This window comes from Cucurbita moschata, unplaced genomic scaffold, assembly GCF_002738365.1.
Source record: "Cucurbita moschata cultivar Rifu unplaced genomic scaffold, Cmos_1.0 Cmo_Scf00013, whole genome shotgun sequence".
Lineage (NCBI taxonomy): Eukaryota > Viridiplantae > Streptophyta > Magnoliopsida > Cucurbitales > Cucurbitaceae > Cucurbita > Cucurbita moschata.
The window spans coordinates 5,015,633-5,031,563 of NW_019268529.1; the positions used below are offsets into that span (position 1 = coordinate 5,015,633).

The 15,931-nt window shown below is 38.5% G+C and overlaps 3 protein-coding genes across 3 annotated transcripts; all 3 read left to right on the forward strand.

Annotated features, from left to right (window-relative positions):
- The first annotated feature begins 4,582 nt into the window (after positions 1 to 4,582).
- LOC111451636 (transcription factor TCP3-like) lies at positions 4,583 to 5,494 on the forward strand. The gene has a single exon (XM_023092109.1). It carries the CDS (start codon positions 4,583 to 4,585, stop codon positions 5,492 to 5,494), a length of 912 nt encoding a protein of 303 aa, XP_022947877.1.
- Positions 5,495 to 6,693: 1,199 nt separating this feature from the next.
- On the forward strand, positions 6,694 to 9,383 carry LOC111451035. Its single transcript, XM_023091268.1, has one exon. The coding sequence runs from the start codon at positions 6,717 to 6,719 to the stop codon at positions 9,048 to 9,050; it is 2,334 nt and encodes a 777-aa protein (XP_022947036.1). The 5' UTR covers positions 6,694 to 6,716; the 3' UTR covers positions 9,051 to 9,383.
- A 1,306-nt stretch (positions 9,384 to 10,689) lies between these two features.
- LOC111451037 (nucleobase-ascorbate transporter 1) lies at positions 10,690 to 15,482 on the forward strand. Its single transcript, XM_023091273.1, has 15 exons — positions 10,690 to 10,739; positions 10,843 to 11,152; positions 12,178 to 12,275; positions 12,355 to 12,531; positions 12,661 to 12,761; positions 13,196 to 13,271; positions 13,375 to 13,434; positions 13,526 to 13,713; positions 13,791 to 13,887; positions 13,963 to 14,049; positions 14,138 to 14,196; positions 14,293 to 14,384; positions 14,480 to 14,557; positions 14,644 to 14,804; positions 14,883 to 15,482. Exons 2-15 carry the CDS (start codon positions 11,077 to 11,079, stop codon positions 15,093 to 15,095), a joined length of 1,563 nt encoding a protein of 520 aa, XP_022947041.1. The 5' UTR covers positions 10,690 to 10,739; positions 10,843 to 11,076; the 3' UTR covers positions 15,096 to 15,482.
- The last annotated feature ends 449 nt before the right edge of the window (positions 15,483 to 15,931 follow it).

Here is a 15,931-nt window from a genome sequence, read left to right on the forward strand (position 1 = left end):
TATGGTTGTTGTCAAACTTTCATGTATTTATTTATTTATTTATTGACAAAGAAAGAGATAGGAGAGATTCTTTTTATTCTCATGTCTCGTGACCTAATAATTGTGATATTGCAATAGGAAGAAAGATTCATATAAAACTTAAGCACGAGAGAGTGTTTGATTCAGTGTCATATTGTGCAAGCACAAGAGGGTGTTAGGCTCGGTGCCAGTCTGTGAGATCCCATATCGGTTGGCTGAGGGTGTTAGGCTCAGCGCCAGTCTGTGAGATCCCATATTGGTCGGCTTTGAAGAGGAGAACGAATCATTAGTTAAAAGGGTATGAAAATCTATCTCTAATAGACATCAGAATTTTGACGGAATTACATTAGAATTTTGTAAGAATTTGTATATTTAATGAAAAAAAATAATTAAAAAACCCTGGTAGTGTATTATTTATTATTTATTAAAAATTAATGGAATTTGTGTAAAAGAATTAAATTGGGTTGGTTTTATTTTAACTGTTCCAGTAAAGTGAACATGACTTATATACAGTGTGATCAAGCATGAAATTAGATGAGAACAACAAACATTATTTATTCAAACCGTAAATAAAATCGTTCGTTTTTACCTGTTACGTATGGTCGTTAGCCTCCTCTAAGGATCTAGCGTTCTCGCTGGCACACCGCTCGGTGTCTGACTTTGATATCATTTATAACAGCTCATACTTGTTGCTAGCAGATACTATCTGCTTTGGCCCATTACGTATCATCGTCTAAACATGTTTTCTAGGGAGAAGTTTCCACACCCTAATAAAAAATATTTTATTCCTCCCTTCAACTTGGATTGGGTTCGTTCAAGTTGTTCAAAACATTTATTCAAATGTTTGTTTTTCATAAAAGTAAAACGTTTGCTCCTAAAATATTTATTTATTTATTTTCAAACATATAATTAAAATTTGCCATTCAATTTCAATATATATTTTTAAAAAATTGTATTCCAAATAGTTAAAAATTATTTTAAAAAATAAATAATTATAAAATAAAATAAAATATAAGCACATGTCTAAGGAAAAATGCAATAAATTCATATTTTCGTATGATTCAACTTAATCTAGCAGGTAACCCGTGAACCGACTCAATCCATAAAATTTTCATTTATTTGAGCTCGACCTAACTCAAAATGGTTTGGGTTGAGTTGATCGGATTTTTTGAACACTTCTGTTTTTAAGTGATTACAGCTGTTTGAGTTGGGTTGATTGAGTTTTTCGGGTCATCGAGTTTTTTGAACATTTCTATATTTAAGTGATTATAGTTAAAATGCAGTCATTGAAAGTTTCGTGACTCGACCTAATTCTCGTTCATCCAACGAGTTCTGTCTCAATTGGACGTGTGATAATTGTATTTGTTTTGAAGTAGTTGTCAATATGTATGTATGTATATATATATATATATATATATATATAGATCTTATGCTTTAGTCTTTGTCATGTGATGATGGGCATGGAGAGATGTAGTACAAGCACTATACAATAATTTTGAAATTTTCTCTTTATTGGTTTGTACCACGCTCAATCCCTTTCATCAACTTGCTCCCCCATGCTTACCCTAATAATATCAACCTTCCTCTTCTTCCTAATTTTTACAACTTTAATTCCACTTTCACTTCAATTCCGTCCCCGTTCGGGTCGCTTTCATTACTCTCGAGCAGACTAAAAGTTTGCAACCCGACCATTAAATGCCTGACGTTGAGATATATTGAACTCAACATGCTAAACGGTTCGTTTTATTGGTTTGAATCTCGTGGTTGAGCTGACCTACTTAGAATATTAATAATTTTGTAACGACCCAGATTCACCGCTAGCAGATATTGTCCCCTTTGAACTTTCCTTTAAAGCTTTAAAACGCGTCTACTAGCGGAAGGTTTCCACACCCTTATAAATGGTGGGTTGTTCTCCTCCCAAACCAATGTGGGACATCACATATTTTGTGAGTTTTTCGATAATCAACTTTAGTGGGGCCTAGCAGAATGTCTCGTGAAATTAGTTGAGGTGTGTTTTTGGTCAAAATATTATCCCGATCAACAAAAATTCATACGGAATATTTTGAACTACGAGTACAACAAGTAGATGTTGTTCACTTCGCAACAAAATTTATAGTTTCTAAATGGCCTAAATGTCTCATAGGGTCGTTACTTCATAAAATTATACTTGCTTTGAACTCACAATCAATGGTCGGGAACTTTCTAAAAGAAATTTGTATAAATTTTTCTGTGTCGAGAGAACTCGTATACGGATCCCATTATTCAAGTCTGGAAATCATGTTTCCAGCTTCCTATTTGGTCAAGTCTTCCTAATAATAAGCTTACTAGTCGCTATTTTCTCGTAAAATTATCAGTTTTACAAGAAATAAATAAAGTATTAATATCTGACCGCTCGAGCCAACCTAAAATAAATTACCAATTAAGACAAATTTCCAAATTAAAGTGGTCTAAATCATATTAAATTTAATTAATGTAAATATAATTACTTTATTTATATAAATTTAATTTGGAAGCATAAATATCATATAGTATAGCATGATTTAATTCGCTAGGCTTAATGAAAAATGAAAAAGCCTAATTGACAAAATAAATAAATGCTGTCGTAGCTTTTTTTTTTTCCTGTCTCATATTTAATAAAATTTGATTTTAATCCCTAACTACCCAACCCATTGAAAGATATTTTTATTTTTTCATTTTTTTATTTTAAATTCAAGATAAGTATAAAATTTAATTTAATACCTTCATAATTGAATCATTTATATTCACCTAATTAATAATTTACATAATATAATTCACTCGAGATTAGTCTAAACAAAAAGCTTGATCAAAATGAAGATCATAGACAGAATCAATAGGTCGACTCGTTTATTTAAATTATAGGTTAAATTATAAATTTAGTATTCGAACGTTTTTTAAAATTTTAAAACTATAATTTAGACTCAAATAATTTTTGAAATTTTTAAAATTTAAATAAATTGAATCTCAAATTGACCTGATTCAACACATGGTTGCCTCGACTTTTCCCTACATCCTTGCAACGTGGTCGGGGTAGCTACTTATCTTGAAGTGCTTTTAAGAGTGAAGATATGTTCACGAACTAACACGGGTCATTTTAGCATATTTTGTTTTAGAAAGTTATCCAACGTAGAATCGGTTTGAAGTGTTTCTAAGAATAAAGATCATCCTTACAAACTAACCCGGGTCGTTTTAGCATATTTTGGTTTAGAAGGTTATGTAATATAGAAAGGGTCGGAATTAATTTAGATATTATTAGTACGAGCCAAAATTCTTATATTCCCATGTGAGTTGATGTCAACAATTTTGACCACTTTTTTTTTTTTTTTTTTACCAAAACCATAGAAAAGGAAAGGCAATAGCTTTTTCTTTTCCCTAAGAATGGAAAAAATATTAATAGTGGAGGTGATATGATGAAGATAGAAATATTACTAATTATTGAAAATGATGTAATTCTTTTCATGAATTTGTTTTTTTTTTAAATATAAAAGACGAGGAATATTTAAGAAATAAATATATTTCTATTTTGAACCGTTAACCTGTGGGTTAGGGCCCTACTAGACCTCCTTGGAACGAAATCGAGAATTTTTTTTATTGTAGAGAAGAACGAAGTATTCTTTATAAGGGGTGGAAATCTCTCGGTAGCAGACATGTTTTAAAAATTCTGATGGAAAGCCTGAAAGGAAAATCTAAAGAGGACAATATCTGCTAACGATGAAATGGGTGGACATGAGGCGATGTGTCAGCGAAGAGGCTGAACCCTAAAGGGGTGGACATGAGGCGGTGTGCCAGCAAAGGTGTTGGATCTTGAAGGGGAGTGGATTGGAGATCCCACATCGAGAAGGGAACAAAGCTTTCATTATAAAAATGTGGAAATCTCTCCCTAACAGACCCGTTTTAAAAACCTTGAGGAGAAGTTCGAAAGGGAAAACCCAAATAAGACAATATATGCTAGCGGTGGGCTTGAGCTCTTGTTACAGCTTATTGGACCTCTCTCGAACGAAATCGAGAATTCTCGTGTAAACAGGGGAAATTGGGGTAGGAATGAGAATTGTATTCTCGATCCTCATCCCAACCCAATTTTAAGAGAAAATATTAGAGAAATCCTCACAATTGAAATAGGTGAATGGGGCACCTGCTACCTCATGGACATCTCAATGGATAAGACAACGAATATGATAATACATCAAACATAGCTCAACTAGTAAAGACGACACTAATCGGGTCCGACTATTCCTACACACTTCTGTTTTAAGGGCAGTGTCTGGACACTGACTTACCTTCCTTCTTTTTGCCAAATATCATCCATTCAAAGGCCAAAAGGCTCTGTTCTGTTCCTTCTTTATTCCCTTCCAAGTCCATTGTCCCCCACTTCCTCTCTCTCTCTCTCTCTCCAGTTCTTCTCCGACAAGCCCACTTCTGCAACAAACCCTCTGTTTTCACAATCCTTCTCTTTGCTTCGCTTTTTTGGGATCATCAAAACCCAAATCCCATAACTAAAAATGTGGCTTCTTACCGGAATTTAACCGTCTTTAATGGAGAAGAAGCCATGAATTCCGACGGCGGCGGAGAAGAGCTTAACAAAACTGGCTTACACCAAGGAAGACGAAGACCCAGAATGGGGATGCAGAGTATTAGTGGAGGTGAGATCTTACAAGTTCCTGGCGGCGGCTGCGGCGGCGTCATTGTCCGAGCCACTGGTCGGAAGGACCGCCATAGTAAAGTCTTCACCGCTAAAGGACTTCGCGACCGCCGTGTTCGTTTATCCGCTCATACTGCTATTCAATTCTACGACGTTCAAGACCGGTTGGGTTATGATCGACCCAGTAAGGCCGTGGATTGGCTAATCAAAAAGGCTAAATCCGCCATTGATAATCTCTCCCACCTTCCTCCTTGTCCCTCTGAACCAGACCCAAATGGAACCGGTGGTGTTACAGAGCACTCTGAGTCTTCTAGGTATAATGATTTCTTGTTTCAGAGCCAATTGGGTGAAAATTTGATTCCGCCGCCGTTGGATTCCGCTGCCGGTTTCCAGAGCTACCAGAATCTTGGGCTGTCTCTGCAGACACAAAATTCGCCCCACCATGATCAGAATCAGACGGGTCTTTACGCCGCCGGTTCCGGGAATTCTGATCTTGGATTTGAGGATGGATTTGAGAAAATTGTGGCCTGGAATAGTAACGTCTTCGGTTCGCATCCGAGTTTCAGCCAGAGCTCCGCCGCGTTCCCGCTGAGGGGGCCCCTTCAGTCCAGCCTTGAATCTCCGGTGCCGCATTACGCTTGGAATGAACTCGCCGTCGAGCCCACCGGCAAACGCCACCCGATTCCGATTCATGATAACTCTTCACCGTCAAGTCCCCGGTTTATATCCGGCGGGTTGCCGCATCTTGACGTCCATGGACGGTTTCAAAGCGACGGCGGGAAAGTTCCGTCTCATTCCTCTTTGTATTCCCGCCGATGATTGGCCGGAACTCAATTTTCTGAATTGAACTCCGCTCCTCTTTGAATCGGAACATTTCAGCGGTAAAATCGTCGAATTTGCCGGCGGTTTGGGTTTTCAGGTATTGCTTCTTTCATTCAATTCGGCTTTTTTTTTTTTTTGTTGTTGCTGTTTTTCTGTGTTTTTTTATAGTCCGGCGGGAATTTCCGACTGAGGATGAATTTCACGGCGGCGGAATTGAGGAGGAAGAAGATGATTTTATGAACTCCATTGTAATATTTTCGGTTTGTTTTTCTATCACTTAGATTTTGAGTTCAAGAGTTAAGACGTTTTGAGTGTATGAATGTTGAATGTTAACGTTAATTAATAGATAAGTTTGTTATAGTTTAGAATCTCCGATTATAGGGTGTTTGTTGTCACATACATGAACATAACTGTTTGAAACAAGTTCGGTTTAAAACTGTTATGAGTAAAAATTAATGAAGTGGTTAAATCCCGACGTTACGAAACTTGAGTTTAGTGATGATGGGTCAACAAGCTGTTTGAAACAAGTTCGGTTTAAAACTGTTATAAGTAAAAATTAATGAAGTGGTTAAATCCCGACGTCACGAAACTTGAGTTTAGTGATGATGGGTCAACAAGAACTAAATTTAATGGACAACCCATGAAAAATATGGGTAAACCCTCGAAGGTTCGATTAAAGGCTGATGTAGTTGAACCCTTAAGAATTCGACCAAAAGCCAATCTCGAAGGTTTGATCAAGAGTCGATACAATCATCCCAAAAAACGGCTATTTTAACGGATAACTTAGACAAGTAAAAGTTGTTTAGAGATAAAGAATTATACTCATCAATGTAATATCTTCTAGCCATGAGGTAAGACTTTACAAATGGTATCAAAACTAGGCACGAGACGGTATGTTAGGACGTTGGGTTCTTATGGGGTGGACTGTGAGATAACCTCTTTTTAGCAGATGAGTTTTAAAACCGATTAGAATGACAATATCTATTAGGAATGAGCTTGAACTGTTATAATAATTTATTGAATAAATAATTAATTTATACCGGAGGGTGAATAAAATAAAATTAATAGATATATTTAAAAAATATATATGAACATATTATGTAATTTTATAATATTTTCTCTAAATAATATTTGGATTCAATTGACCGGATGGAAAAGGAATGTGAAACGACACGTCGTTTAATAGAGTAGAGAGATTTAAGCGATTAATGGATACGTCATGTCGGTGCTTCTTGACGTCGACTCCTTACTTTGTTTCGAGCCAATTTCAATGGCGATTCCCGCTCTTTCTCCTCCTGAACCTCACTTCGAATACCAAGAAGAAGAAGATCCAGTCTCTCCCGCTCAAAACCCTAATTTCATGGACCAGCAACAACTGGAAGAAGGAGAAGGAGAAGGAGAAGGAGAAGTAGAACAGAACCAGTTTGATCCGCCTCAATCGTCTGAAACCTTAACCCTAGAACTGCCGGATCCCCGACAGAACTCCCCCCAGGAGGATCCGCAAGATCCAGAACTTCAAGTCAATGAAAATTTCGTCAACGACCACGATCCTAACGACCAAGGTGAGTCTAATGCTCTCTCTTCTCGAATCATCGATATCAATGCGTTGGTTTCTTCCGCGGCTGTTTCTCGACGGCTTCCGAAGGGGAAGAAGTGGTCGATGAAACGAAGATTCCTTAAGGAGAAATCTCAGAAGAAGTTTGAGATTCTGGTTGGTACTTTCAAACCTATTCCTTTTGTGCCGGATAAAATCCTGGATTTTTCTAGTCACGAGAAGCTGTTGAAGCGATTGGGGTTGTGGGATTTTGTTCATACGAAGTTCGATAGGTCTGTGCGATTTGAACTTCTTTTGCAATTAGTTGCGAATTTTAACCACAGCCAGAGGTATAGTTATGTCAATGGGGTCAGAATCATGGTGAATAGGGCTGATTTGGCTCGTGCCTTGCGGTTGCCAGTGAAGAAATCGATGATAATGGAGGATGGTGAGGAATATCCCATAGCATCAGAGGAATCGATCGCCTTTATTGAGGACTTTGTGTCCAACTGGTTACTCTTACACGAAGATACTTGGATGATGCCCAATGAGGTTTTGAATTGGACAAAGGCGATCAAGATTGGGAACTTTGAGCGGGTTGATTGGGCTGGTTTGATTTGGTTTATGGTGGAGAAGGAGTTGATACAATCTCCACAATTGGTGAACTGTTACTATGCTTCACATTTGCAGTGCCTCATCCGGTCACAGCGGGCGGATTTATTGAAGGAAGAAGCATCGAAGGTAGAAGAGGTCGAAATCAAGGAGGAGGTGGAGCAGGAACCAGAGCAAGAACAGGATGATGAAGATGGGGTTTGTAATGAGAGTCCAAAGATGGTAGGGAACGATGACTCCATGGTTAAGAACTTGGAAGAACACAGTGTTGAATTGTGCCTCGGGCGTGACAATGTCGACAAAGTCGACGTTCAAAAGGAGACGGCTAGTGTTGGGGATATGATGGATTTATTGGATAGCAAAGAAGAAGAAGAAGAAGAGCAAGGTCAGTGGCTTTCGAATGGAAATGACAATGGCCTTGACCTCTTGTTAAGGAGGTGCCATACAAATGAATTCAAGGAATTTGATTTTGGAGATGATAAGAAAGTCGCATTAGAAGAAGGGGATGATCAAAGAAAGGAAGAACAGGAAGAACAGGAAGAACAGGAAGAACTGGAAGAACAGGAAGAACAGTTCTGCCTGTTGCCAACGAGCAATCCTATTGATGGATTTCCTTCAAGCCAATTTGTTCAAGAAATGGAAACAGAGCCAATCACTTTTAACTCAGAATTTGAGTTACATTGTCCTTCATCTGTTGAATGTGTACCTTTTGTTAATAGCAACAAGAGAGTGATTGACCCTGATGATATTGACAACCCAGCTCAGTCTCTCGATAAGAGATTAAGGAGCGAAGGTCCTCTTGACTATGGTAATTGTATGGATAACGTACAGCAGTGGCTTGATAAAGCTCGGATGATTTCCACAGAGAAAGAACAGGTTCATCGGCAGGCCACTATGAATCAGCAATACTTGCTTCACGAGCTGCAGCAGAGAGACACCTTCATTGAACATTTGAGAAGGACAAAGTTTGAGGAGCAACGGAAGATGCAGTCTGATATTTACGGGCTTGATCGCGAGCTCTACGTGATGGGAACTTTATTGGATGGCTACAGAAAGGCATTGAGGGAAACACACAAAGCATTTGCAGAGTATAGAGCCCGATGCCCACAATTTGATGAACCACTTTATAAAGATGTTGCTGGTTCTGGTGGTCTTGTTCTCAGCACCATGGAACTGGAGAGGATGCGTCTGAAGCAGGCAGAGGAAGACAAACTAAGCCGCTTGGTTATTGAAAAGAGGTTCAAATCCTTGGAAGACAAGTTTGTTGATGTGTTTCATGGACATCTTGAGGAGGTTAGTTCACTGGATAGAAGGCTGCTAGAAGTTTTTGATCAAGTGCAAACCATGAGAGAGTCATTCACAAATAGGAAAGCTTCAGAAGCTTCCGAATCCATTTCAAATGAGTGATATGCAAACCCCAGGACTGTTACCCTCTTTGTAACGGCCAAGCCCACCGCTAGCAGATATTGTTCTCTTTCGGCTTCCCCTCGAGGTTTTAATTTTTAAAACGTATCTGCTACATAGAGGTTTCCAACCATAAAGTATGTTTCGTTTTCCTCTTCAGGGCCTAGCATCCTCGCTAGCACTTGTTCCCCCTCCAATTAACGTGAGATTGTGTATAGTTAAGTTGTGAATAATGGGTGTTGTTTCTAAGATTTGCATCTCGGGTTGTGCAGATTCAAACAGGAAAGGTAATCCATTTTTATTTTCCTGATTAAAATTAATGGGTGTTGTTCTTTATCTGTTGTTGTTGGAGAAGAAGAGGGTGTTAGTGTTGTGGTGGTGTCCTTTTGAGTGAGTGCCATTTACTGAAGAAAGTCGGCCACGAAAAGTAAAGCAATGAGAAAGGAAAGAGAGAGGCAATACATAAGGATAGAAGAATCCTCCTTATTCTTATGCTCTCTCAACCCTCACTTTATTCCAAAACATAATTAAACCCAATGTACCCCTCCTCCCAGTCACCACCTACCACCTACGATTTAATATCTTGGGAGACCAAAATTTCTTGTACACTCATGTAGTCTCTGCTGCATATGATCATAAAAAGATTTCTTTAACGATGTTGAATCTCATATCATTTCTAAAGAATTCTGCATGGCAATCAATTAATGCATTTGAAGAATGTCGATTGTAAAGTTGTCTATACCTCGTGGCTTTAATGATTTAATTAAGGGTTTTTTTAAAATAATTTTCTTTGTGTCAACGTGTTTTAATTGAAAAAGACGTGTTTAAATTCATTAAATTTTAACATCTACATCTCTTATTATGAATTTGAAAATTTTGAAAATTGTTGCTCGAGCTACTTCACTCAATCACCCAAAAGAAAGTACCACGTGCTAATACATATTGTTCGCTTTGCTCGTTACACTGTCAGCCTCACGGTTTTAAAAAGCGTCTTCTAAGAAGAGATTTTCACACTTTTATAAGGAAGGAAAATGAAACCGACGTGAGATCTCACAATTCTTTCATGAGATTTGGAGCTGAAGCCTTACGTCTCAATCTACCCTTAAAAAAATCAATAACATGTAACGCTGTACAAACAAACAAAGGTAGATTCTTTCCTTGTTGCATTAGTGATTGGTTTTGAGTTTGGAAGTTTCTTTTTATTAAAAATAAATAAATAAATAAAAAAGGGTTAGTTTGAGTCTCACTTTTCTTGTTTTTTTTAGTCTTTCATGGGAATCAGATATTATGGGGATGCCATGCTATCAGTGAGGGAGGAATATTTGTTTCTATAAAAATTAATTTTTTCAAAAAGCATCAATTTACCATTTTACCCTCCTCCCAAGATTTGGACTTCCCATTAATTAACCTAGTAACCCAACAAATTCTCCAGATGCCATCATTCAATGCTTCCATCAAACCCTCTTTCATTCTTCACTATTTCCATCTGTTCTTGCAGTTCTCATCAAATCATTCAAATTTAACAAAAACCCATCTTATGAACTCCTAAAAGTTTTGATTTTTATATCCATTCGATCGTTCTTCCCTTTTCATAAGAGCTTCGAGGACGTTTCATAATATTCCCTTTTCATGAGAGCTTCGAGGACGTTTCATATATTATGAGTATCCCACGAGAAATTATTCGATGAAACTGTAAGTCATATCGTGAGTTCCCATAAAATTGGATCAGAAACCATTTGAATTAATGGATGGCTATTTCGTAGTTATGAGCATAAATGAGGCTATTATGTGTCAGGAGACTCCAATTCAGAGAGAGAAGAGAAGGAATAAGGAAGAAGCTTCTCAACTACAGCAAAGGAAGCCTTGGCGTTGGAGGGTTTTGCCTTTGCATATTATTCCTCTTCATTTTTTTCCCTCTTGCTTTTGCCGTTCCCTTTATATCTCTATACTTTACCTTCTTCTTCTTCTTTGTTCTGATCGTCTCTTCCTCGACTGATAGCAGCTCTGACTGTGGCGAAAAGCCATTACAATGGCTGACATTACTCACCCTCCCATGGAACAACTCCAAGACCTTGAGTACTGCATAGACTCCAACCCTCCATGGGGTAAGCCCTTCTCCCCCTTTTCATTTCGCCGCTTACTTTTTTACAATTTTCGTGTTCTTCTCTCTGTCATCTGTGAATCGTTTGCGAAAATGACTCATTGGCCTTCATCTATGAGTAATTTCGTGAAAAGGGTTGGTTCATTTTAAGGAAATGATAGCAATGGTTGATTCTGCGATCGAGTTTTCACTCCATTTTTGTATTGGTCTCTGTTTTTTGTTCCATTGTTCTTGTTTCTTTTGGCTGGAATCAAAATGGTACAACTGGAGGTTGCTTGGGGTTTGTTCGACGTTATGTGGACTCCGAACTTTTGTCATTGTCTTGTTGCTGAGATTATCTTAAAAGAAATGGAAAGGGTTTCTGACAAATGTCTTATGATTCCAAGTTTCTGAACCTTTGTTCTTTGTATGCTAAATTGTAATCCATCTTTCAAATTTTAAGTTGATTGATAAGTGCTGCTAACCCATTTGATGATGATTTCTGATATACACTGATAAATCTTCGGGAAAACTCTGTATTTCTTGACGATCAGTCACACCATACCTTGTAAAATTGGATAGATATTATCCGCTTTGGCCCGTTTGTTAGGGAGAGGTGTCTTTAGGGCTGGCATCTTGTTGACACACTGCCTCGTGTCCACCCCCTTCCGGGATAAGTCTCCTCGCTGGCACATTGCTCGGCATTTGGCTTTGATACCATTTGTACCAGCCTAAGCCCACTGCTAGTAGATATTGTCTTCTTTGAGCTTTCTCTTTCGGGCTTCCCTTCAAAGTTTTTAAAACGTGTCTATTAGGGAGAGGTTTTCACACTCTTATGGGGAATGTTTTGTTCTCCTCTCCAACCGAGGTGAGATTTCACACTAGCACTTTTGTTCCTATTGCTATCTCCCTTAGCCTATGTTGTGAAACAAAAGTATTGCTATCTCCCTTAGCCCATGTTGTGAAACAAAAGTAGATGGACGTGCCTGAATGATCAGATATTGTTGCTTGCTCTTCGTTTCGAGTTTATAAAATGATGTTGTTTTGCAGGCGAAACAATACTACTAGCTTTTCAGAATTACATTCTGATGCTGGGCACCAATGTGATGATTCCATCCTTAATTGTCCCTGCAATGGGTGGAGATAATGTAAGCTAGTTCTTGTCGTTTCGTTCGTTCCGAGTTCAAGTTAATCTTTGTTTGATCTTTTTATTTCTCGAACGTTCAGGGCGACAAAGCACGAGTTATACAGACGCTTCTTTTCGTAGCTGGCTTAAACACGCTTCTTCAAGCACTTTTTGGAACTAGATTACCTGCAGTTGTTGGAGGCTCCTTTACCTATGTTATTCCAATAGCTTACATTGTTGGTGACTCTTCACTGCAACGGATTACTGATAATCATGAAGTAAGCCTCTCATCTTCATCTATCTTATTTGTTAGGGACAGAGGAGCCATGTTTTCGAAAAATTTTCTTGATATTGTTCTTCACTTGATAGGGTATTGAAAGAGATCTTCCCATGTGATTCGTTTGCAGAGATTTTTACATACGATGCGAGCTATCCAAGGAGCTCTTATTGTAGCATCCAGCATACAAATCATCCTCGGTTACAGCCAAGTTTGGGGTTTACTTTCACGGTACGTTATTTCAATGAAACAACTATACGAAGTTTTGTGTCACTCATCAATTGTGAGATCCCACATTGGTTGGAGAGAGAAACGAAACCTTTCTTATAAGGGCGTGGAAACCTCTCTCTAGTGGATGCGTTTTAAAACCTTGAGGGGAAGCCCAGAAAGAACAATATTTGCTAGCGGTAGGCTTGGGCTGTTACAAGTAGAATCAGAGCCAGCAAGGACGCAGGCCCCCAAGGGGATGGATTGTGAGATCCCACAATGGTTGGAGAGGGGAACGAAACATTTCTTATAAGGGTGTGGACACCTCTCTCTAGCGGACAAGTTGTAAAATCTTGAGGGAAGCCCGAAAGGGAAAGCCCAAAGAAGACAATATCTGCTAGCGGCGGGTTTGAGCTCTTACATCAATGTTGTTGATAATTTTATTGCTTTGTGTGCAGATTCTTCAGTCCATTGGGCATGGCGCCTGTTGTTGGATTGGTCGGCCTCGGGTTGTTTCAACGAGGATTTCCCGTGGTATGTTCTTTGGGGGAAACGTATTGTAGTCTCTGGTTTACGTCCCGAACCCTTCCCCATTATCATGTCCTTAAAGATTTTAAGGAAAAAAATTCTTTTTCAGCTGGGAGAATGTGTGGAAATTGGTTTACCAATGCTGATACTGATCATTGGACTATCACAAGTAAGTGCTGGTTATTTCATTCGGAGTCGACCTGTCTTGGTATATTCATTACTTTATTAACCGGGCGGGCATCGTGCTCGTGAAACTGCAGTATCTAAAGCATGTGAAACCCTTCAGAGATCTTCCCATTTTTGAGAGATTTCCTGTGTTGATCTGTGTCACAATTGTTTGGATCTACTCTGTTATCTTAACTGCAAGCGGGGCTTATCGGAACAAGCCGATAAAAACCCAACTGAGTTGTCGAACTGACCAAGCGAATCTTATTACTACCGCCCCGTGGTGAGCTAAAGCCTTCACTGTTCTTGATATTGGCTTTATAAGATGCTGGTTGTATATAAACATGTCTGCTGTTTCAGGTTTAAGTTTCCATATCCTTTGCAGTGGGGGCCTCCTACGTTTTCAGCTGGCCATTCATTTGCTATGATGGCTGCTGTTCTTGTTTCAATGGTTGAGGTATTCTCTTGAATGAACTAATGACCAAAACTTGGTGTCTTAAAGTTGTTATTGATTCTGAAATCTTCGTCACAGTCGACCGGGGCATACAAGGCAGCGTCTCGTTTGGCTATTGCTACTCCTCCTCCTGCATACGTTCTGAGCCGTGGCATTGGTTGGCAGGTAAGCTCGGTTAACCTGGTTGCCTAATGTGTCGAGGAGTTATGCACGAAACTGATCGAAATGAGGATTTGGAATACTGTCTTCGTAGGGGATCGGCGTCTTGCTGAATGGACTCTTTGGAACAAGCACTGGTGCAACTGTTGCTGTGTAAGGACTTTTATAGTTTATGAGTGTCCTACTTGTTGTGTTCTTCCGTTTTCGGACGAAAATGAACTCGACCGATGTTGCCATTGTGTGCTACAGGGAAAATGTGGGACTTCTGGGTCTTACCCGTGTTGGAAGTCGAAGGGTCGTCCAAATTTCTGCTGGCTTCATGATATTTTTCTCTACGTTGGGTACGTAATAACGTTCGTAACTCTTTTGGATACTTGAGTCCCAATATCTGTCTATCGAAACGTCTTCCGAATCAAGTTTCTGATATCACTTGCAGGTAAATTTGGAGCTGTTTTTGCATCCATACCTATCCCAATCTTTGCTGCAATCTACTGCGTTCTCTTCGGCCTCGTCGGTACACACCAAAACTCAAACCTACTTCGTTCGTTCGTTCGTTCGTTCATTAACGTGTCACATTACACTCGTGTTTGCTTTTTTCAGCTTCAGTTGGATTATCATTTCTCCAGTTCACAAACATGAATTCAATGAGAAACCTGATCATCACAGGACTCTCATTGTTCCTGGGACTATCCATTCCCCAGTTATTCAACGAATACTGGAACCCAGCTCGGCGAGGTCTCGTTCACACGAACGCGGGATGGGTAACTCCTTTAACCACAAACGCGGGATGGTTCGTGTTTATAGTGTCTTAATTCATTTGGTTTGATTTGGATTTGCAGTTCAATGCATTCCTGAACACAATATTCTCATCGCCGGCAACAGTGGCATTGATAGTGGCAGTGTTTCTTGACAACACGTTGGAAGTAGAAAAATCAAAGAAAGACAGAGGAATGCCATGGTGGGTGAAGTTCAGAACGTTCAGAGGAGACAACAGAAACGAAGAGTTTTATACTTTGCCCTTCAATCTCAACCGTTTTTTCCCGCCAACTTAGAATTTCAAATTCCTTTACCTACTTCTGATTAACAACAAAAAAAAAAAAAAAAAAAAAAACCCTAGGGGGCGGCTGATCTCGATCATTTTTTTTTGTCGTTCATTACATTTTTCGTGAACAATTTGTAAAGGGTTATGAGTGATCGTCGGTAATTTGATCCATGCTTTTGTAGAAAGCAATAAAATAAGTAGGAATTTAGGGTTTCTTCGTCGGAAATTAATTAGGGTTTGTTCATGGGAAATTAATTAGGGTTTGTTCATGGGAAATTAGGGTTCTTCGATATCTGGAGGAGCTTTGTTTAGCGACATTATTGGGAAACCAGAGTTCTTTCCGGTCGATTCAAGTTCGGCTTGCTCGTTCAACAATGAACACCCAAATTTGTTAACTCACTTGTATATTTATTTCATGTCTCCATAATTATGTTTTTTTTTAAAATGGTCTATAAATACTATTTTCTATTTATTTTTGAGCGATTGATAAATAAAATAAATAATATAATATTATAGGTTACTAATATAGTTTTGGAAAAGATTATGGTTTGACAAGTTTCTGGTCATGAATGTTTTACTCTTGCTTGATGAAGAGATAAGAGCGGATTATCGAGAGTGCTTTGTCAGGGTCTTTCTCGGATCATTCATGATCTTATTTCTAGAATGGAATGACATAACTCTTTTTTTTAGTTAGTTTGTTATATATATATATAGAAAAAGCTATGATTTATTTTCTATATAAAAAAAACTTATTCATTTTATTTTAATTTTATTGAATTGTTTATGTGGTTTTGTGGACAAAATTCTATTTTTTAAAAAAGAAATTATAAATAAATCAGGAGATTT